The 19,317-nt window shown below is 44.0% G+C and overlaps 1 protein-coding gene across 13 annotated transcripts in view; it reads right to left on the bottom strand.

The window, feature by feature from the left end:
* BANP (BTG3 associated nuclear protein) overlaps positions 1–19,317 on the bottom strand; it is a 153,201-nt gene that overhangs the window by 16,667 nt on the left and 117,217 nt on the right. For 12 of the 13 annotated variants that reach the window (XM_059667110.1, XM_059667109.1, XM_059667107.1 and 9 more), the window contains 2 exons: positions 15,126–15,269; positions 11,195–11,824 (listed from right to left, as the gene is read on the bottom strand). In XM_059667110.1, coding sequence (XP_059523093.1) covers positions 11,753–11,824; positions 15,126–15,269 — 216 coding nt within the window. In that variant the 3' untranslated portion in view covers positions 11,195–11,752. Of the gene's footprint in view, positions 1–11,194; positions 11,825–15,125; positions 15,270–19,317 lie in introns of those variants that run through there. The other variant, XM_059667108.1, reaches the window with a different exon arrangement.

Below are 19,317 nucleotides of genomic sequence, written 5' to 3' on the forward strand. Positions count from 1 at the left end.
ACAAGCCTACTGCAAAAAAACAAGAAACAATGGTAATAAATTACCTAACCCTACAACTCAAAGAGTTAGAAAGAGAGCAACAAGAAAAGCCCAGTGTAAGCACAAGGAAGGAAATAATAAAGATCAGAGTGGAGATAAACGACATAGAGACAAAAAAAAAAAAATACAAAAGATCAACAAAACCAAGAGCTGGTTCTTTGAAAGGATAAACAAGATTGATGAACCTCTAGCCAGGCTCACCAAGAAGCAAAGAGAGAAGACCCAAATAAACAAAATCAGAAATGAAAGAGGAGAAATAACAACAGACCCCACAGAAATACAAAGGATTTTTTTTAAATACTATGAACAACTCTATTCCAACAAACTGGAAAACCTGGAGAAAATGGGCATATTCCTAGAAAAATACGACCTTCCAAAACTCAATCAGGAAGAATCCAAAAATCTCAATAGGCCAATAACTATGGAAGAAATTGAAGCAGTCATCAAAAAGCTTCCAGCAAATAAAAGCCCGGGGCCAGCTGGCTTCACAGGGGAGTTTTACCAAACATTCAAGGAAGAACTAAAACCTATCCTCCTCAGACTACTACAAAAAATTCAAGAGGAAGGAACACTTCCAAGCTCATTCTATGAAGCCAACATCACCCTAATACCAAAACCAGGTAAAGACAACACAATGAAAGAGAATTACAGGCCAGTATCCCTCATGAACATAGATGCTAAAATCCTCAACAAAATCTTAGCAAATCGGATCCAGCAGTACATCAGAAAGATCATACACCATGACCAAGTAGGATTTATCCCAGGGATGCAAGGATGGTACAATATCCGCAAACCAATAAACGGGATACATCACATAAACAAACTGAAAGAAAAAAAACCACATGGTCATATCAAATGATGCTGAAAAAGCATTTGACAAAATCCAACACCCATTTTTGATAAAAACTCTCAGCAAGGTGGGAGTAGAAGGATCATACCTCAACATAATAAAAGCCATATATGACAAACCCACAGCCAACATCATACTCAATAGGCAAAAACTAAAACCATTCCCCCTAAAAACAGGAACAAGACAGGGATGCCCCCTCTCACCACTCCTGTTCAACATAGTACTGGAAGTACTAGCCGTTGCGATCAGACAAGAAGAAATAAAAGGCATCCAGATTGGAAAAGAAGAAGTAAAACTGTCCTTATTTGCAGATGACATGATACTGTACATACAGAACCCTAAAGACTCCATCAAAAAATTATTAGACTTAATAAATGAATTCGGCAATGTAGCAGGATACAAAATTAATGCTAAGAAATCCATGGCATTTCTTTACACCAATAGTGAACTTACAGAAAGTGAAACTACAGAAGCAATCCCATTTACCATTGCACCAAAAAAATTAAAATACCTAGGAATAAACTTAACTAAAGAGGTAAAAGACCTCTACTCAGAAACCTACAGGATGTTGAAAAAAGAGATAGAGGAAGGCATAAACAGATGGAAGAACATACCGTGTTCATGGATTGGTAGAATCAACATCATTAAAATGTCTATACTACCCAAAGCAATCTATAAATTCAACGCACTTCCCATTAAAATACCAACGGTATACTTCACAGATCTAGAACGAACTCTCCAAAAATTCATCTGGAATAAAAAAAGACCCCGAATAGCTGTAGCAATCCTGAGAAAGAACAAAGTAGGTGGGATCTCAATACCAGATATCAAGCTGTATTACAAAGCCACTGTTCTCAAAACTGCCTGGTACTGGCACAAGAACAGACATATAGATCAATGGAATAGAATAGAGAGCCCAGAAATCGGCCCGAACCAATATGCTCAATTAATATTTGACAAAGGAGGCAAGAACATACAATGGAGTCAAGATAGTCTCTTCAATAAATGGTGTTGGGAAAATTGGACAGCTATATGCAAGAAAATGAAACTAGACCACCAACTTACACCATACACAAAAATAAACTCAAAATGGATAAAGGACTTTAATGTACGACAGGAAACCATAAAAATTCTAGAAGAATCCAAAGGCAACAAAATCTCAGACATATGCCGATGCAATTTCTTCACTGATACAGCTCCTAGGGCACTTGAAACTAAAGAGAAAATGAACAAAAGGGACTATATCAAAATAAAAAGCTTCTGTACAGCAAAAGAAACCATCAACAAAACAAGAAAACCCACTGAGTAGGAAAACATATTTGCCAATGTCATATCTGATAAGGGCCTAATCTCCAAAATTTATAGGGAACTCATACAACTTAATAAAAGGAAGATAAACAATCCAATCAAAAAATGGGCAAAGGACCTAAATAGACACCTTTCAAAAGAGGACATTCAGAAAGCCAAGAGGCATATGAAAACATGCTCAAAGTCGCGAATCATCCGAAAGATGCAAATCAAAACAACAATGAGGTACCATCTCACACATGTCAGACTGGCTATCATCAACAAATCAACAAACGACAAGTGCTGGAGAGGATGTGGAGAAAAAGGAACACTCGTGCACTGCTGGTGGGAATGCAAACTGGTGCAGCCACTATGGAAGACAGTATGGAGTTTCCTCAAAAAACTAAAAATGGAACTCCCATTTGACCCTGTGATCCCACTTCTAGGTATATATCCCAAAAACCAGAAACACCAATCAGAAAGGATATATGCACCCATATGTTCATAGCAGCACAATTCACCATAGGTAAGATCTGGAAACAGCCTAAGTGCCCATCAGTAGATGAATGGATTAGAAAACTGTGGTACATCTACATGATGGAATACTATGCTGCTGTAAAAAAGAAGGAACTCTTACCATTTGCAACGGCATGGATGGAACTGGAGAGCATTATGCTAAGTGAAATAAGCCAGTCAATGAAGGAAAAATACCACATGATCTCACTCATTCATGGATAATAGAGACCATTATAAACTTTTGAACAATAATAGATACAGAGGCAGAGCTGCCTCAAACAGATTGTCAAACTGCAGCGGGAAGGCTGGGGAGCGTTGGGGGGCAGGAGGGAGGAGGGTAAGAGATCAACCGAAGGACTTGTATGCATGCATATAAGCATAACCAATGGACATAAGACACTGGGGGGTAGGGGAGGCGAGGGGATTATCAAGGGCGGGGAAAAAAAAGGACACATATGTAATACCCTTTGTAATACTTTAAGCAATAAAAAAAAGAAATTAAAAATAAATAAATAAATAAAAATAAAAAATGTAAAAACAAACAAACAAAAAAAAACATGACCCATATATATGATGTCTATAAGAGACCTACCCCATGCACTGGCCAGTGTGCTCAGTGGATTGAGCATCAGCCCATGCACTGGAGGTCACAGACTCGATTTCACATGTCTCAGTTGTGGGTTTGATTCCCAACCCCAGTAGGGACAAGTGTGGAAGGCAACCAATCGATGTGTCTCTCTCACATCAATGTTTATCTCTTTCTCTCTCTCTCTCTTTTTCTCTCTCTCTCTTCCCCCTTCCTCCCTCCATTCCACTTTGAAAATCAATGGAGAAAATATCCTCAGGCAAGGATTAAAATAAATAAATAAATAAACACACACACACACACACACACACACACACACACACACACACAGAGAGAAGCACACATACACATACACACACACACACACATATCCTCAGGTGAGGATTAACGAAAAACATTTTTTTAATCATATGATCATATCCATAGATGCAGAAAAATCATTCGACAAGATCCAGGAATAAACTTAACCAAGGAGGTAAAATCATGTACTTGGAAAAAAGTGTAGAACAGGAAAGAAAGAAAGAAAGGAAAGAAAGAAAGGAAGGAAGAGAGAAAGAAAGGAAGGAAGGAAGGAAGGAAGGAAGGAAGGAAGGAAGGAAGGAAGGAAGGAAGGAAGGAAGAGAAAAAAGGAAGAAAGAAAGAAAGAAAGAAAGAAAGAAAGAAAGAAAGAAAGAAAGAAAGAAACAAACAAACAAACAAACAAACAAACAAGTGGAAGCATATACTGTGTCCACAGATTGGAAGAATTAATATCATTAAAATGTCCATACTACCCAAAGCAATCAATAGATGCAATGCAATCCTTACTAACATACATTCAGCATATTTCACAGGTCTAGAACAAATATTACAAAAGTTTATATAGAACCAAAAAAGATGCCAGATAGCCTCAGCAATCTTGAGAAAGAAGAATAAAGTTGGAAGGATCACAATACCAAATATCAAATTATACTACAAAGCCATTGTAATCAAAACAGGCTGGTACTGGCACAAGAACAGGTATATAGATCAATGGAACAGAACAGAGACCCCAGAAATCAACTTACTCCTTTATGGTCAATTAATATTTGACCAAGGAGGCAAGAGCAAACAATGGAGTAAAGATAATCTCTTCAATAAATAGTGCTGGGAAAATTGGACAGGTATATGGAAAAAAGAAAAGAAAAGAAAATTAAGAAAGAAACTAGATTACCAACTTACACCATACACAATAAGCTCAAAATTGACAAAAGACTTAATTGTAAATCGTGAAACCATAAAAATCCTAGAAGAAACATAGGCAGTAAAATCTCAGACACCTCACATAGCAAAATTTTCACCAATACATCTCCCAAGGCAAGAGAAACAAAGGAAAAATAAACAAATGGGACTATATCAAACTAAAAAGCTTCTGCACAGCAAAAGAAACCATCCTCAAAATGAAAAGGTAACCTACTGTATGGGAGGACATATTTGCCAATGATACATTTGATAAGGGGGTAATTTCCAAAATACATAAAGAACTCATACAACTCAACAAAAGGAAGACAAACAAACCAACTAAAAATTGGGCAAAGCATCTGCACAAAGCAAAACACTTATCCAAAGAGGACACACAAATGGCCAAGAGACATATGAAAAAAATGCTCAATGTCACTAATCATCAGAGAGATGCAAATTAAAACTATACTGAGGTGTCACCTCACACCTGCCAGAATGGATACCATCAGTAAATCAACAAACAAGTCCCAGCAAGGATGCAGAGAAAAGGAAACCCCAGTACACTGCTGGTGGGAATGCAGCCTGGTGCAGCCCTGTGGAACACAGTATGGGATTTCCTAAAAAAATTAAAAATGGAACTGCTGTTTGACCCAGTGATCCCACTTCTGGGAATATATCCTAACAATCCTGAAACACTAATCAGAAAGAATCTATGCACCCCTATGTTCATTGCAGTGTTATTTATAATAGCTAATATCTGGAAACAGCCCAAGTACCCATCAGTAGATGAGTGGATTAAAAAAAGCTGTGGTACATTCATACAATGGAATACTATGCAGCTGTAAAAATGAAGGAGCTCGGGAGAGAAACCAAGATGGTGGCATAGGTAAACACTGGAGATTGCTGCCTCACACAACCACTTCAAAAATACAATTAAAAGACGGAACGGACATCACCCAGGACCACAGGAAGGCTGGCTGAGGGGAAATTCTACAACTAGAAGGAAAGAGAAAAGCATACCAAGACTCAGAGGAGGCGCAGTGCGGAAGTAAAATACAAAGGTGCGGAGGTGCGTGCAGAGTGGGCTGGCGGCTGAAGGCGCGGTTGTCTGTTTCAATCGGGAGGGAGTCTCAGGCTCTGAGCTCCAGTTCCGGGTGAGTCTCTGGGGACCCAGACTCAAACGGGAGAAGCGGGACTGTCTGGCATCAGTCGGAACTCGAGGGCAGCTTTCTCTCCGTGGTTTGCAGCAGTTGCTGGGACATAGAGCCTCTGGGGACTGGACTGAGAGCAGCCATAACTGCTCGCTCCGCCCGCCCTGTTGATCCCCTGGGACCCGCCCTGCCCAAGCCCTGCACAGAGGCATTTGCAGGATAGCCTCATGCAAAGGCTAGATTTGGACCTCCCTAGAGGACAGAAGTTCTCCCACTGCAGACACAGTTGATTCTCACAGCCAGTTGGCCTGGAGGTCAAATCCCCCCCAGTATTACCTACAACAATCACGGCTTAACTACAACAAGACTGCGCACAAAGACCACAAGGGGTTGCACCAAGAAAGTAAAAAAAAAAATGAGGAGACAAAGAAACAGGACACAAATGACAGAAATGGAGGATATAGAGTTCAAAACCACACTTTTAAGGTCTCTCAAGAACTGTCTAGAAGCCGCCGATAAATTTAATAAGACCCTCGAAAAGACTGGTGAGACTGCCGATAAATATAGTGAGATCCTCAAGAAATCTAATGAGACCCTTGATGTTGTGATAAAGAACCAACTAGAAATTAAGCATACACTGACTGAAATAAAGAATATTATACAGACTCCCAACAGCAGACCAGAGGAGCGTAAGAATCAAGTCAAAGATTTGAAATGTGAAGAAGCAAAAAACACCCAACCAGAAAAGCAAAATGAAAAAAGAATCTGAAAATACGAAGATAGTGTAAGGAGCCTCTGGGACAGCTTCAAGCGTACCAACATCCGAATTATAGGGGTGCCAGAAGATGAGAGAGACCAAGATATTGAAAACCTATTTGAAGAAATAATGACAGAAAACTTCCCCCCACCTGGTGAAAGAAATAGACTTACAGGTCCAGGAAGTGCAGAGAACCCCAAACAAAAGGAATCCAAAGAGGACCACACCAAGACATATCATCATTAAAATGCCAACAGCAAAAGACAAAGAGAGAATCTTAAAAGCAGCAAGAGAAAGAAACTCAGTTACCTACAAGGGAATACCCATACGACTGTCAGCTGATTTCTCAACAGAAACTTTGCAGGCCAGGAGGGAGTGGCAAGAAATATTCAAAGTGATGAATACCAAGAACCTACAACCAAGATTACTTTATTCAGCAAAGCTATCATTCAGAATTGAAGGTCAGATAAAGAGCTTCACAGATAAGGAAAAGCTAAAGGAGTTCATCACCACCAAACCAGTACTATATGAAATGCTGAAAGGTATCCTTTAAGAAGAGGAAGAAGAAGAAAAAGGTAAAGATACAAATTATGAACAACAAATACGCACCTATCAACAAGTGAATCTAAGAATCAAGTGAATAAATAATCTGATGAACAGAATGAACTGGTGATTATAATAGAATCAGGGACATAGAAAGGGAATGGACTGACTATTCTTGGGGGGGAAAGGGGTGTGGGAGATGTGGGAAGAGACTGGACAAAAATTGTGTACCTATGGATGAGGACAGTGGGTGGGGAGTGAGGGCGGAGGGTGGGGTGGGAACTGGGAGGAGGGGAGTTATGGGGGGAAAAAAGAGGAACAAATGTAATAATCTGAACAATAAAGATTTAATTTAAAAAAAAAATGAAGGAGCTCTTACCCTTTCAACAGTATGGATGGATCACGATATCATTATGCTAAGTGAAATAAGCCAGCCAGAAAAAGACAAATATCACATGATCTCACTTATATGTGGAATCTAAAGAACAAAATAAACTGATGAACAAAATAGGTCCAGGACGCATAGAATAGACTGACAGATCTCAGAGGAAAGGGTGTTGGGAGGGGCAGGAAGAGATTAACTCAAGAACTTATAAGCATAGCTCATAGACACGGGCAATAGTGTGTTGAAGGCCTGGAATGGGTTGGGGGCTGGGTAGAAGGGAGATGAGGGACATCTGTATAATACTGTCAACAATAAAAAACAAATTTTAAATAAATACAAGGGAAAAGGTTAAAAAAAAAACAAAACCCAACACTCACAAACCTTAAGTACATTAAAGACTTAAACGTGAGACGTGAAACATAAAACTCCTAGAAGAAAACAAAGAGAAAAAGGTCTTTGACACTGGTCTTGGCAACAATTTTTTGGATGTCACACCTAATGCACAAGCAACAAAAACAACCAAGTGAGAGACTACATCAAAAAAGATTGTGCAAAGCAAAAGAAATAATCAACTAAGTGAAAATGAACCTACAGAATGGGAAAAAATATTCATAAGCCAGCCATCTGACAATGGGTTAATATCCAAAATAAATAAGGAAGTCATACAACTCTATAGCCAAAAACATAAAAAAAATCCAACTAAAAAGTAAACAAAAGAACTGAATAAACACTTTCCCAAAGACAAACATGGCCAACAGATATATGAAAAAATGCTCAATGTCACTATTCATCAAAGAAATCAAAAGCATAATGAGGTATCACCTTACACCTGCTAGAATTGCTATCATAAAAAATACAAGAGCTAATAAGGACTGGTGGGGATGTGGAGTTAAGAAAACCCTTGAGCAATGTTGGTGGGACTATAAATTGGTCTGGCCACAATGGAAAACAGTCTGGATGTTCAAAATAGAACTGCCATATGAACCAGTAGTCCCACTCTGGAAATACAACCAAAGGATTCCATAAGTTTTGATATGTCAACTTGTCATATTTAATTGTCAGTTGAAAATACCTTCCCACCCTGGCCGGGTGACTCAGTTGATTGGAACATCATCCCATACACCAAAAGGTTGTAGGTTTGATTCCTGATCAGGGCACATACCTAGGTTTCGGGTTTGACTCCCAGTTGGGGATATATAGGAAGCAACCAGTCAATGTTTCTCTCTCTCTGTCTCTCTCCCCACCCCTTTCCTTCTCTCTCTTAAAAAAATAAAAAAATAAAATAAATTAATAAACATATCCTCAGGTAAGAATTTAAAAAATAATTTAGAGAGTTGTGGCAACATACCACTAATTCCCATTTTGATTTATCTGACCTTCTCTCCGGTCAGGACTGTGGCCAACTTCGATCAAGTTCCGAAAAAAAACATGGAAGAATGTGTGCTCTACACGTCAAGTAGGTCAAGTTCCTTTATCCCACAGTGGAAATACCCCGTTTATATACTGTTTCTTAAACGTTTGTCGCAGATATTGAGTTTCATGTCTTAAGACTGTACAGTATCTTGATCCTTTTTTTCCAGGGCAATAAAAGAGAGCTTTAAAACAATTTAATTCCTTTCCAGGCCATCTCAACTTACATTGTAATGTTTCCCAATATTTTATTGTTTTGACAACTTCATTGTGAGAGAGTTTGTACAGAGCACTTAGACATATCTGTGTGTTTACTGTTCTAGTTGTTCACCACCACTTCTTGCTCAGAACCTCCTCCTGGAATTCGTTCCTCCTCTTGAAGAAAATTCCTTACTACTTCCTTTCTTGAGGAATTATCTGCAAGTAACACCCTCACTTTTGTTAATTAATGGTTTTTTAAATGTCTTCCAATTCTTAGTAGCTTTGAGATATAATTTGTATACCAAAAATTCACCCTTCTTAGTGTGCAACTGAATGACTTTTAGTCATTAAATTTATATAGTTGTGGCAACATTACCACTAATTCCCAAACATTTTCATCGCCTCAAAAATAAACCCTATATCCCCATTTCTCCCTCCCCCCAGCCTCTGGCAACCACCGAACAGCTTTCTGTCTATGCATTTGCCTATTCTGAACATTTCATATAATATGCAGCCTATTATAACTGGCTTCTTTCACTCAGAATGATGTTTTTGAGGTTCATCCATGTTGTAGTGTCAGCTTTATTTCTGTTTATGGCTGAATAACATTCCATTGTGGTGATGGACCACATTTTATTTATCCATTCACCTTTGATGGACACCTGATTCTCTCCAGGTTCTGGCCACTGTGAATAGTGCTGCTATGAATATTCACATACAAGTTTACATGTGGACATACGGTTTCAATTTTCCTGCATGTACACCTTAGAGTGGAACTGCTGGATCAAATGATGATCGTCACCGGCGTTCTTGAACAGTTTCACTACAGACCCAATTCTGTGTAGATAATATTTTTCTCTCAATGCTCATTGGTACTACCCTCTGCTTCGGACGTCCAGTGGTTGTTGAGAAGTTTGCTATGGTTCCTTCATTCCACTGTAGGTGGTCTCACCTTTCTCTCTTGCTGCTTTCAGAATTATTTTTGTCTTTAATGTTCTGTGTGTGTCCAGGCATAGATTTATTTTTATTTCTACTTGGAATCTATTCTGCTTCCTGAATCCTTTAAATGTTTTATTTCTACTGTTCTGTCCATTCCCTCCACCTGGGAGTCCAGATACGTGTTAAATTAGGCCTTCTCCTTCCAGCATTTTGACTGGTCTTTTTCTCATGTCCATCTCCTCTCTCAGGTGACTATCCATGGAAGTTGTGAGTCCTCATCTCACCATGCCCATCCCTGGAGGATGCATAGAGGCATGAAATGTAGACATGCTGTCCCCACCCCCACCTTCACCCCCCAGCATGCCCTGATGTAAACTACCCAGCCCAGGAACCCCCATGGGGTGGAGGGGGAAGAGGCATGACTATTTGGAATGGCAACTTTGAATGTTTCTCAGAAAAAGCATTGAGCATAGTCCAAATCAGTGAATACGATTTTGTTGTGAATTTCACAAACCCCACTAATGTAACTGCCAAAACCATGTGAGAGAAGCAGGCCCCACACGCTGATCACGAGCAGTGCAGACCACCTCTGTGCTTCGAACTGTTTTCTCTGCCTTTGTTTTTTATGTTGTTGTTTTTTGTTATGTGTACACTTTTAATGGGTTTAAACATTTAGTGAATCAACAATGTTAGGCATGATTATAATGAACTCCTTAGACATTTAAAATCTGCCTTTGGCCCTGATCGGTTTGGCTCAGTGGATAGAGCGTCAGCTTGCGGACTCAGGTCCCAGGTTCGATTCCGGTCAAGGGCATTTACCTTGGTTGCGGGCACATCCCCACTGGGGGGTGTTCAGGAGGCAGCTGATCACTGTTTCTCTCTCATTGATGTTTCTGACTCTCTATCCCTCTCCCTTCCTCTCTGTAAAAAAATCAATAAAATATATATTTTTTAAAAATCTGCCTTTGTTTTTTAACTTTAGATGATGAGGCAGGCTCCTCCGGACATGACTTGCTCTAAGAAGCCCTGGAGCTATAACTTTCTGGAGCTGGCAATGGTTGTGTCATGCAACAGGCCGGGTTACCTGCAATACTGAAGCAGGCTCCCACTGTCTCAGGGACCCTGTGTCTGAGAGGGAGCACTCCGCCGGGCAGTGTTCTGTGTATCGGGGAGCTGATCTGACAGAATAAGCCACCCCCCTCCCTTTGCAAGAACCCCACAAGTACTGTCAGCACAGTGGAAAGGGCTCGTGGGTGATCCCTGAGCAACCACCAGGAGGGAGGCTGGCCTCGGCAAACCACCTCTTCAAAGGAAATAACATTAAAGCTGCTGTGGTCATAAATACATTTATTTCATTAAAAATGCTTAATTACAGTGCTGAGAGCATTTCCCCCTAGAAAAGTAGGTAAGCAATATTTCCATCAAAATGTTAGTTGTCTCTGCAAATACCTATTTCATTTCACAGAACAGAGCACACAGCAAAAGGCTTCTGCTACTCCTTTTTTTTTTTCCATTTTCTTTTTTGTTATAAACACCATAGCAAATTAAAAAAGCTGTTTAAACAGAGAAAAATATTGTAGTTCTTGATTTTCTGCGTGAACTTAACGCAATCCACACTGTGCTTCCCACTCTTTCTCTAGGTACCAACAGTGGGACTCAAACGAAGGGGTCTTCTGGAGGGTTGGCGGCTGTTGTCATCTGTTATTTACTGGGACACTTTCCCCTGTGGATGAGGCTCCAGATGCATTTTAACAGAACACGTGCAGTCACCTCCATTCAAAGCCATGGGGCCAGACGCGTGTAGAACTGGGTGGTTGGCTGGAGCCGGCGCTGAGAGCGGCAACGGCTCCACCTTGGGTCCTGTCATGGTCGGGCAGCCAGTCCTGCATCACTGGATCTGGATGGCTCCGTGCTCAAGCTGCATTTCGGGCTGCAGTGTGGGCTGCAGGGTCTCGGCCGTCTGCAAGAGGGGAGAGAGGAGGGCTTTTCTATAAAAGTACCCACCAACTCAAGTCCAGGACACTCACTGGTCACAAAATACCAATGGTTTTCATGCACAGAGCAAACACACAGCAGAGCTGGAAGGTCCGGGTCCTAAGCGCACCCCTGTTTTGATTGATGACTCCCAAAACTTGAGCTGCTTCGCAGCAGCTCTGATGAATCCAGGATGTGGCCCCTCCTTGCGGGACCGCCTGCTTGCTCAGGTCCTAAACGACCCTCCCACACAGCTGCAGAGGTCCCTAAAGTCTGTGGTGCTGATTTCCTATTCCCACCCCCTGCTTATCACTGGGGATACTCTTGAAGTGGTTAACACATCCTTAACCTAATATATTTGCCTAGAATTTCAGTTACCATTTTGCCTTTTCTTATAAAAACTGTTCCAATGTTCCAAAAAAGCATTTAGGGGCAGCTAGCTTTCTCCCCTTAAAGACATAAGTTCTAAACAATGAGTTATAGATATTAAGATATTTTTAATGCATATTTACAATGTTAAGATTCATTAAAGGGAAAAATATAATCTTGGAATAAGTCACCAGTCATCCACCTAAACCATGCAGAACTGGCTCCCAGATGGAGATTTGGGGATTTTTAGGGTCCTCTAAGCTGTCTGTCAAAGGCAATGTCACAAAGACTAGACCCTCAAGGGTAGTCCCAGCTTCCCTGGCAGGAAATTTAGCTGGAGAGGCCTGGCATGGCAACTGAAAAGAGACAAAGAAAGCCACAGAGACTGGAAGGCGGAAGTCCCTGGGCATGGGGGCTAGTGCTACAACCCCTACTGCAATTCAAGGCTGAGATTTTGAAATACTATACAAATGGCATTTATCAGTGTTTCCTTGAAGCAGAAGCCTTCCAGTCTCAGACGAAGGACTCAGCACAGGCATTGCCCGTGCTGTCTAAGAGCCCACAGAATGGCTGGGCAAGAGCAACAAAAAAGGGACCAGCTGACACAGACGAGGTGGGGGCTTCCCCACACATTTCTGGACAAGGGAAAGTGGATTAGACAGTGCTGGTGTCTGCAGACAGGAGAGAAGCTACAGGCTGGGGCAGTATGCATGCACCTCATTCTCTGCTCTTCTATCTATCCTAATTGAATGGATCTTGAGACCTGCCAGGTGTGAATCGAGACAAAAAAATAATGCAGGAAGCCAAGGTGGCAAGGTGCTAAAATGGACACAGTTTTCCTCAACTCTGAAATCTGTAATGGCAACAAACCTACAACATGGAAGATGACCACCACAGAGCCCCCCAGGCCTGAAGAACACACGCCGTGCCAACCTCTGCGCCGCCCAGCAGCAGGAGTGAACTGCTTTTACACACAACCCTTTCACAACAGCGTGGGTATCAGACACCATCACCCGGCATGAGACGAGGTGGGTACACATGGACAGGTTTGTTCTTAAATCACAACAGAAAACTGGTCGGGGAGAATTCCTCTCCCCACACGCACACACCCTTCGTCGGCTCCAGGCCATGCCTCATCCCTCTCCACAATGGAAGGGCCTGTATGGTCACTGCTCTGAGGAAGCCCAACACCACTCAGGGTGGGAAGTGCCTGGGCTGTGGGAGCGGCTGGAGGGGTCTGGTGGGGGGTGAGGCGCACACCTTCTTTAGGACACACCTTCCCAAACTCTGGGCCAACTGGGGCCTCATTGTGAGACAGGAGAATAAGAATTTAAGTCCTCAGAGGACTGCTGAGTTCACTGAGCTGGCACCTGGTCAGCAGGGTCACCATGGGCAACCTACTTGGTTCCATTCCTCAGCAACCACCTCACGAGGCTGCAAGAAAACCAAATGAGAACTTCCTTTCCTCCCAGGGCAATGGAGAGCACACGACGCCTAGCACAGTGCAGAGCAGAGTGCAGGAGGGAAGAAGGACCGCCTGGAAATGCGGGGCTTTAATTCTAAATGTCAAAGGCTGACGGCATCGACACAAGAGGCTCAGCAAAAAGGAGAGGAGCAGACCCAGAGAGGACAGCAGACCATGCAGAAGGCGGGGCAGGAGCCAATACCTAGCAGGCTGGAACAGAACATCCACAGGGTCCTGTGGGCAGGGAGCTCTGAGGCCTCCCCAGGCCAAGGCTGCCCAGACACATGCCCCTGCCTTCCCATGGCCAAACACCTACATCACAAGGCATTTGTCTTATCTCAGCAGTAAAGTTAGCGATTTAACCCCACGGCCTGTGAGGTCTGAGAATGCAGGCCACCGGCTTCTCTGTGCCCTTCACAGCAGCCTTGGCCTTGTTCCCACGACTCACTGCCCTCTCAGGACCAATCCTATGGTCACTCTCAAGAAATAGGAATATGCACTGACTTTAGAACTGGTTGTTCTAAACACAACCAACCAACCACACAGAACCACTCACACTGTCCCCTAAAGGGGATCAGGCTGTCAGGCTTATGCGAGCTCTCCCCACTAGATTAGGGGGTGAGAGGCAGGCCTGGGTCCCCTGCAACCAGGGTGGCTCTAGAGAAGCCACAATGCTTGCTCCACTGAGCACACTCACCGAGGGGCAGCTCCAAGAACACTTCAAATATCTAAAGAAGCGACTCACTCATCTGACATTTCAGAAAGTGTCCAATCGGAGCATGAAAGCCGGTTTCCAGTGCTCCCAGGAAGCATGGATAAGGGCAGCTTAAGCGGAGATCCAGCAAAGCCAGATGCCGAGAGGCTTCCGTGGAAGCTCGCCGGTGCTCAAGCAGACATGCCAAGCAAGCACATAGCAAACACAGGTGGGCCTCACAAATGCAGAGTTCCCGCCAAGGCCGTCAGACTGCTATGCTAGAAGTATGGTGTGGGAAGCTGGAAACCTGGCCAAATGGTGCTCCCAGGACCAAGTGCAGGCACCACAGCTAGCCGGGCCATCCTACATTTCCACCCTAAAGCAGCGGCCTGCTCAGAGGCAAGTGGCCCAAAAACCTGCCCCTGGGAAAAAGGTGAACGCTGAGGGCTGCGCCAGCAGGAGTGCCAACCACTGGGCCCTGGGCCCTGGGCCAGGTGCCACCCACACAGAGGAGCAGTGAGGTCTCAGGTCAATGGGAACCCCTCACTTTCGAAGGAGAATTGACCAGAATTTATTTTTTGCTTCTGAGTTTATAGACAAATATTTGCACAAGACAAAATAGCTCAAGAATCAGTTTAAGACTGGCACCTGGGTTGAGATCTAACTTCTCACCTTCCTCCTGGAAGAACGTCAGAAGTAGAAATAACCAAGCTGCGTTCATACCTATAGAAGACCCAGGACTTGTCCACAGAGACCCACCTGAGCTGCCGTAGTGTGGTCAGTCACTGGCGCCAGCTGGACGTACTGGACCTGGATGTCACTGCCCTGGAGAGGTGACCCATCCATGCCGGTGGCAGTGGGGTCTGAGGAGGCCACCGCTATCAGCTGGGCCCCCTGAAGCACCTGGAGGGACAAAGCAGACACCGTCAGCACCATCACGGGTACAAGGGCAGAGTGAAAGCCATGCATGCAGACTCCACGTGACAGCATGGACCAAGGAAGACGACCCAGCACTGCACTCCACACTGTGGGGTCTGCCTGCCTGCAAATCATCTGGAGTAACGTATGCGTGTGTAGAGAGCATACGTGAATGTATGTGTGTGTGATCAGATTGTTCCACATCTGCAAGGGACCTCCCTCAAACATCCACATTTCAGAAAGATGGCTTTTTAAGCCTTAGAAGAAAAAAGCAACCAGCTCAGGTTTCTGAAGAGTGTGGGACGTGGCCAAAGGCATGCCTGAGAGCGCTGGGATGGAGAGAAAGTGGGACATGGAGCAGGAGATAAAGCACGTGAATACCTTGGGAAATCACTGTTGTTCTAGGTTCACGTGGGGAGACATGGAGGGCAGCCAGGAGGGACAGGAAAGGCAGCAGGTTCTCCTGGAGCATTTGCAAGTCACGGGAGATGAAGAAGTGCCCCCCCTCCCCCCGCCCCAAGAGTTGACCATCGAGTTTAAGAAATAGCAGAAACATGGGTGTGAGTTACAACACCCAATGCTCCAGATGGAGCCAAGAAGACCTCTGTGTGAGGAGCAGCGGCTGGGAGAGAAGACACTGATGAAAGATAGCGGTAGAACTCCCGGGGGAAGAGGGTGCGGGGGGAGGGGGAGAACAAGTTCCAGAGACAAATCACCAAGGCACATGCCCCCATGACAACCAGGGACAGCACCTGGACTGTGCCTGGAGGTGGGGGCCAGGTGAGGGCCCAGAGACAGGGTCTGGGTAACACTACTACTCATGAGCACCCCCACATCCAGGCCCACCTCCAGCCCAGCCCTCCTGGTGCTCTAGCAGCCGGAAGATAAGCTGGTGCCTTGACCTCCCAAAGGCCAGGATGGGGAGGTGGTAAAGGAGGTCTCTGAGGCTTTATATTCATGACAGTGAAATGCCAGAGCTGTGAGGGTTTTTACTTGGGCAGTGCACCCCACCCCTCCATCAAATTATATGCCTATGGCACCACCTTCCAGGGTCACTTGTGGGCCATCCATAGTGGGGCAACAATGACCACAATTCCCAGCCAGCCCACTACCTCCTGCAACAGCATAAGAGCTAAGGAAGAAGGTGTGGATCCGCAGAGAAAAGAGGGATTGCCCACTCTGGGAAAGGTGGGCTCGGAGTCCTTACGAAAATAGAGTCTGTGGTTTTAAAATATCATTCTAGTTTTTGATAAACAAGAGTTCTATTTCTTTAACAAGGAACTCATAAAGGAAAAAGAGGTAAACTCCATTTTTAGAATAAAAGATGACAGAAGGTTGTTAACTACTTTTCGTTTCTTCAGAAACCACAGTTTCACATTCTAACACCAGCCGGCTATGTTGGGAGGATACTGCCCCAAGATGCACACCTTCTTCTCCCCGGACCCGCAGGTGTGTGCCCTGATACTCGCAGAGGCACTCTACAGACGGACGGATTGAGCTGGTCATTTCAAGATGGGGAGAATGCCCTTGAGTATCAGGTGGGCCCAATGTCACACGGGTGTCTTGAAAGCAGAGACTTTCCCAGCTGCAGAGAGGCAGAGGGATGCCACATGCGAAGAGTCACTGGCCATGGTTGGCTAGGAAGATGAGGAAGGGGCCACGAGCCAAGGACTGCGGAGCCCTCTGGAAGCTGGAAAAGGAGCCTCCAGAGGAACCAGCCCCGCGACCCCTGGCTTTAGCCCAAGGAGACCACGTTGGGCTTCTGCCTTCCAGTCTACACAGCAGCCACAGGATATTCACAACTGCACTCGCCATTTCCGAAACTGCCTTCTTTGAGCACAGGAACTTGCTTCTGGATCCCCAGAGGGCTGAGCTGACAACAATGGCTCTTACTTAAAACACTACTCATTTCCATTATAAACTGTTTGCACTAATGAGTTTTTGAAAGGTTAAAAAATAAAATTAGAGAAAACTGAAGTCTCCTCTAAGAATTCACATTTTCTTTTCCCCAGCACTTACTCTCCTTCAGATCTTTCATGATCAGAAAACAGGGCACGGTTCTATCCAGTTCCATAGCTTTCCTTCCCCATCTCAAGGGAGGCTGCCACCCTTCCTCCTCCCCCCACCCATGATCCATAGAGTTGAGCAGTCAAAGGAGCAGTTAGTGTGGCTGCAGCTGGCGTGGCCACAGTCCACCTGAGGAGCCAGCTCTGCCTGGGAGCAGTCAGGAGACAGCAGAGCTTGGGGATATCCCCTCAGCACACCCACAGCCCTCGGTTCTCAAAGCTGAGAATCCAAGTCCCCTCTGCATGGCCCAGAGGCCTCCGCTGGGCATCAGTCTCCTTGTGGCTTAGGAAAGCATCATTGTTTTTTAAGAAAGAGCAGCAAGATCTAGGCGGGCTCCCTAGGTCCCTCCAGCAAGCATCCCTATATGCTCTTTACTCCACAAACTCCCAACACGAACAGGTCAAAGGACTCTAATCAAGAAACACTATCTGGGACTTGAAGAAAGGGAGACACAAAGCTGTGTTTAGTCATGGAAGTGTTTTAGGAGCCTCTGTTCCTCAGAGGGTTCGGCAGTGGCTAGCTTGTGTTTCATCCCTTTGCCTCTTTTTGGAGGTGGACCACCAGTTCCTTCTCTCCACAGGTTGCTTTCACTCTGGTCTGTAAGTCTGAAGTTAATGACTGAACCACTCTGCTTCATCTTTCCTCGCTCCCTATCTTCACAACATCTCTCAAATTGTCAATTCTTTGTGCTACTTAATGTATAGCTACGTTCTTAGGAATCTGGAGATTCAAAACCTCTAGCTCAGCAGAGGAGCCCTGCAGAAACACTGACTAGACAATGTGTCATTAGTTGACCCCGTGTCCCACACGACCTTATTTCAAGTCTAAGACAACACAGCTGCGAGTGGGAGACCTGCTGGTTTGGAGCCTGGCACCGTGCTTGTGGCATCTGCACCTACATCTCTTAGTGAGCAGACTCACTCCTGACTTACAGGCATCTGTGAATTTTTTATGAAGTAGTCCCATGCAGGACTGTCCACGCTATGTTCTTGCTTACCAGCCCTCATGTCCCCCCAGTGTGGCACCTCATGTCTAATTGGCACAATCAAGTGTGGTTTATTCCCAGTGTCAAAGCTGAGGAAAAAGTAATGTGGGCAACAACATCCCACCAAGTGGAGGGTTGTGTTTCAGGTCAGAGGCTGTGCCAGGCAATAATGCTGCTCCACAACAGCTCGGAAAATCAAAATGGGGAAAAGATGAGAGGTAAGAGACCTGGTAGGAAATCCTCAAAACCACACAGCCACCTGCCCTTTTGGTGGGTGAAAGCGAGAGAGGGTACAGACTGCGACGCCATGGCTGCCCTAACTCAGCACTGATTTCTAGATCCTGGACTGAACTTTAAAAATCTAAGCAATGTTTTCAAATACTAAGCTAAAATGTTAGATATTTTAATGTAGTTACAGTTTATAATTGATGTATATTTTAAAGATCCCTTAACAAGTGAATTTAAGGTCAAATCATATAACAATTTTTAAAGGAAACTTATGAAATCATGGAACTTATTTCTGAGAAGGTTCTGCCTGTACTCTGGTTTTGGCAATGAGTCACAACCCTCTACAAACGGAAGGCATTTTACAGTATCCTAAGATAGATTTTCCCCTGTCAGCATTGCCAATAAAGGGACTTCTCACATGATCTACACAGCTGATTAAATCTTAAGAATTATGTCAGAAATCTCAGAATCTAAGTGTGCAGAATTATAATAGTGAAGATAGGCACATTACCAGCCTGGCTGGTAAATGAAAATAAAAATAGGAAAATGTTCTCCATTGGGAATTCATTCAAAATGCTATGCCTTTTAAACATTTCCACATTGGTTTGGTTTTGCTCAGTGATCAGAAATGAGTTAAACATTTAACGTGCAAACTACTGGAGGAAAAGACCTTCAGCCACTTAGTTATCATTCTTCCCCTGCTCGTACTCCAGATCCTGCAGAGAAACTTGCCCAGGGGACTTCCACCATGTT

The sequence above is a fragment of the Myotis daubentonii genome, chromosome 15 (genome assembly GCF_963259705.1).
Source record: "Myotis daubentonii chromosome 15, mMyoDau2.1, whole genome shotgun sequence".
Classification (NCBI taxonomy): Eukaryota; Metazoa; Chordata; class Mammalia; order Chiroptera; family Vespertilionidae; genus Myotis; species Myotis daubentonii.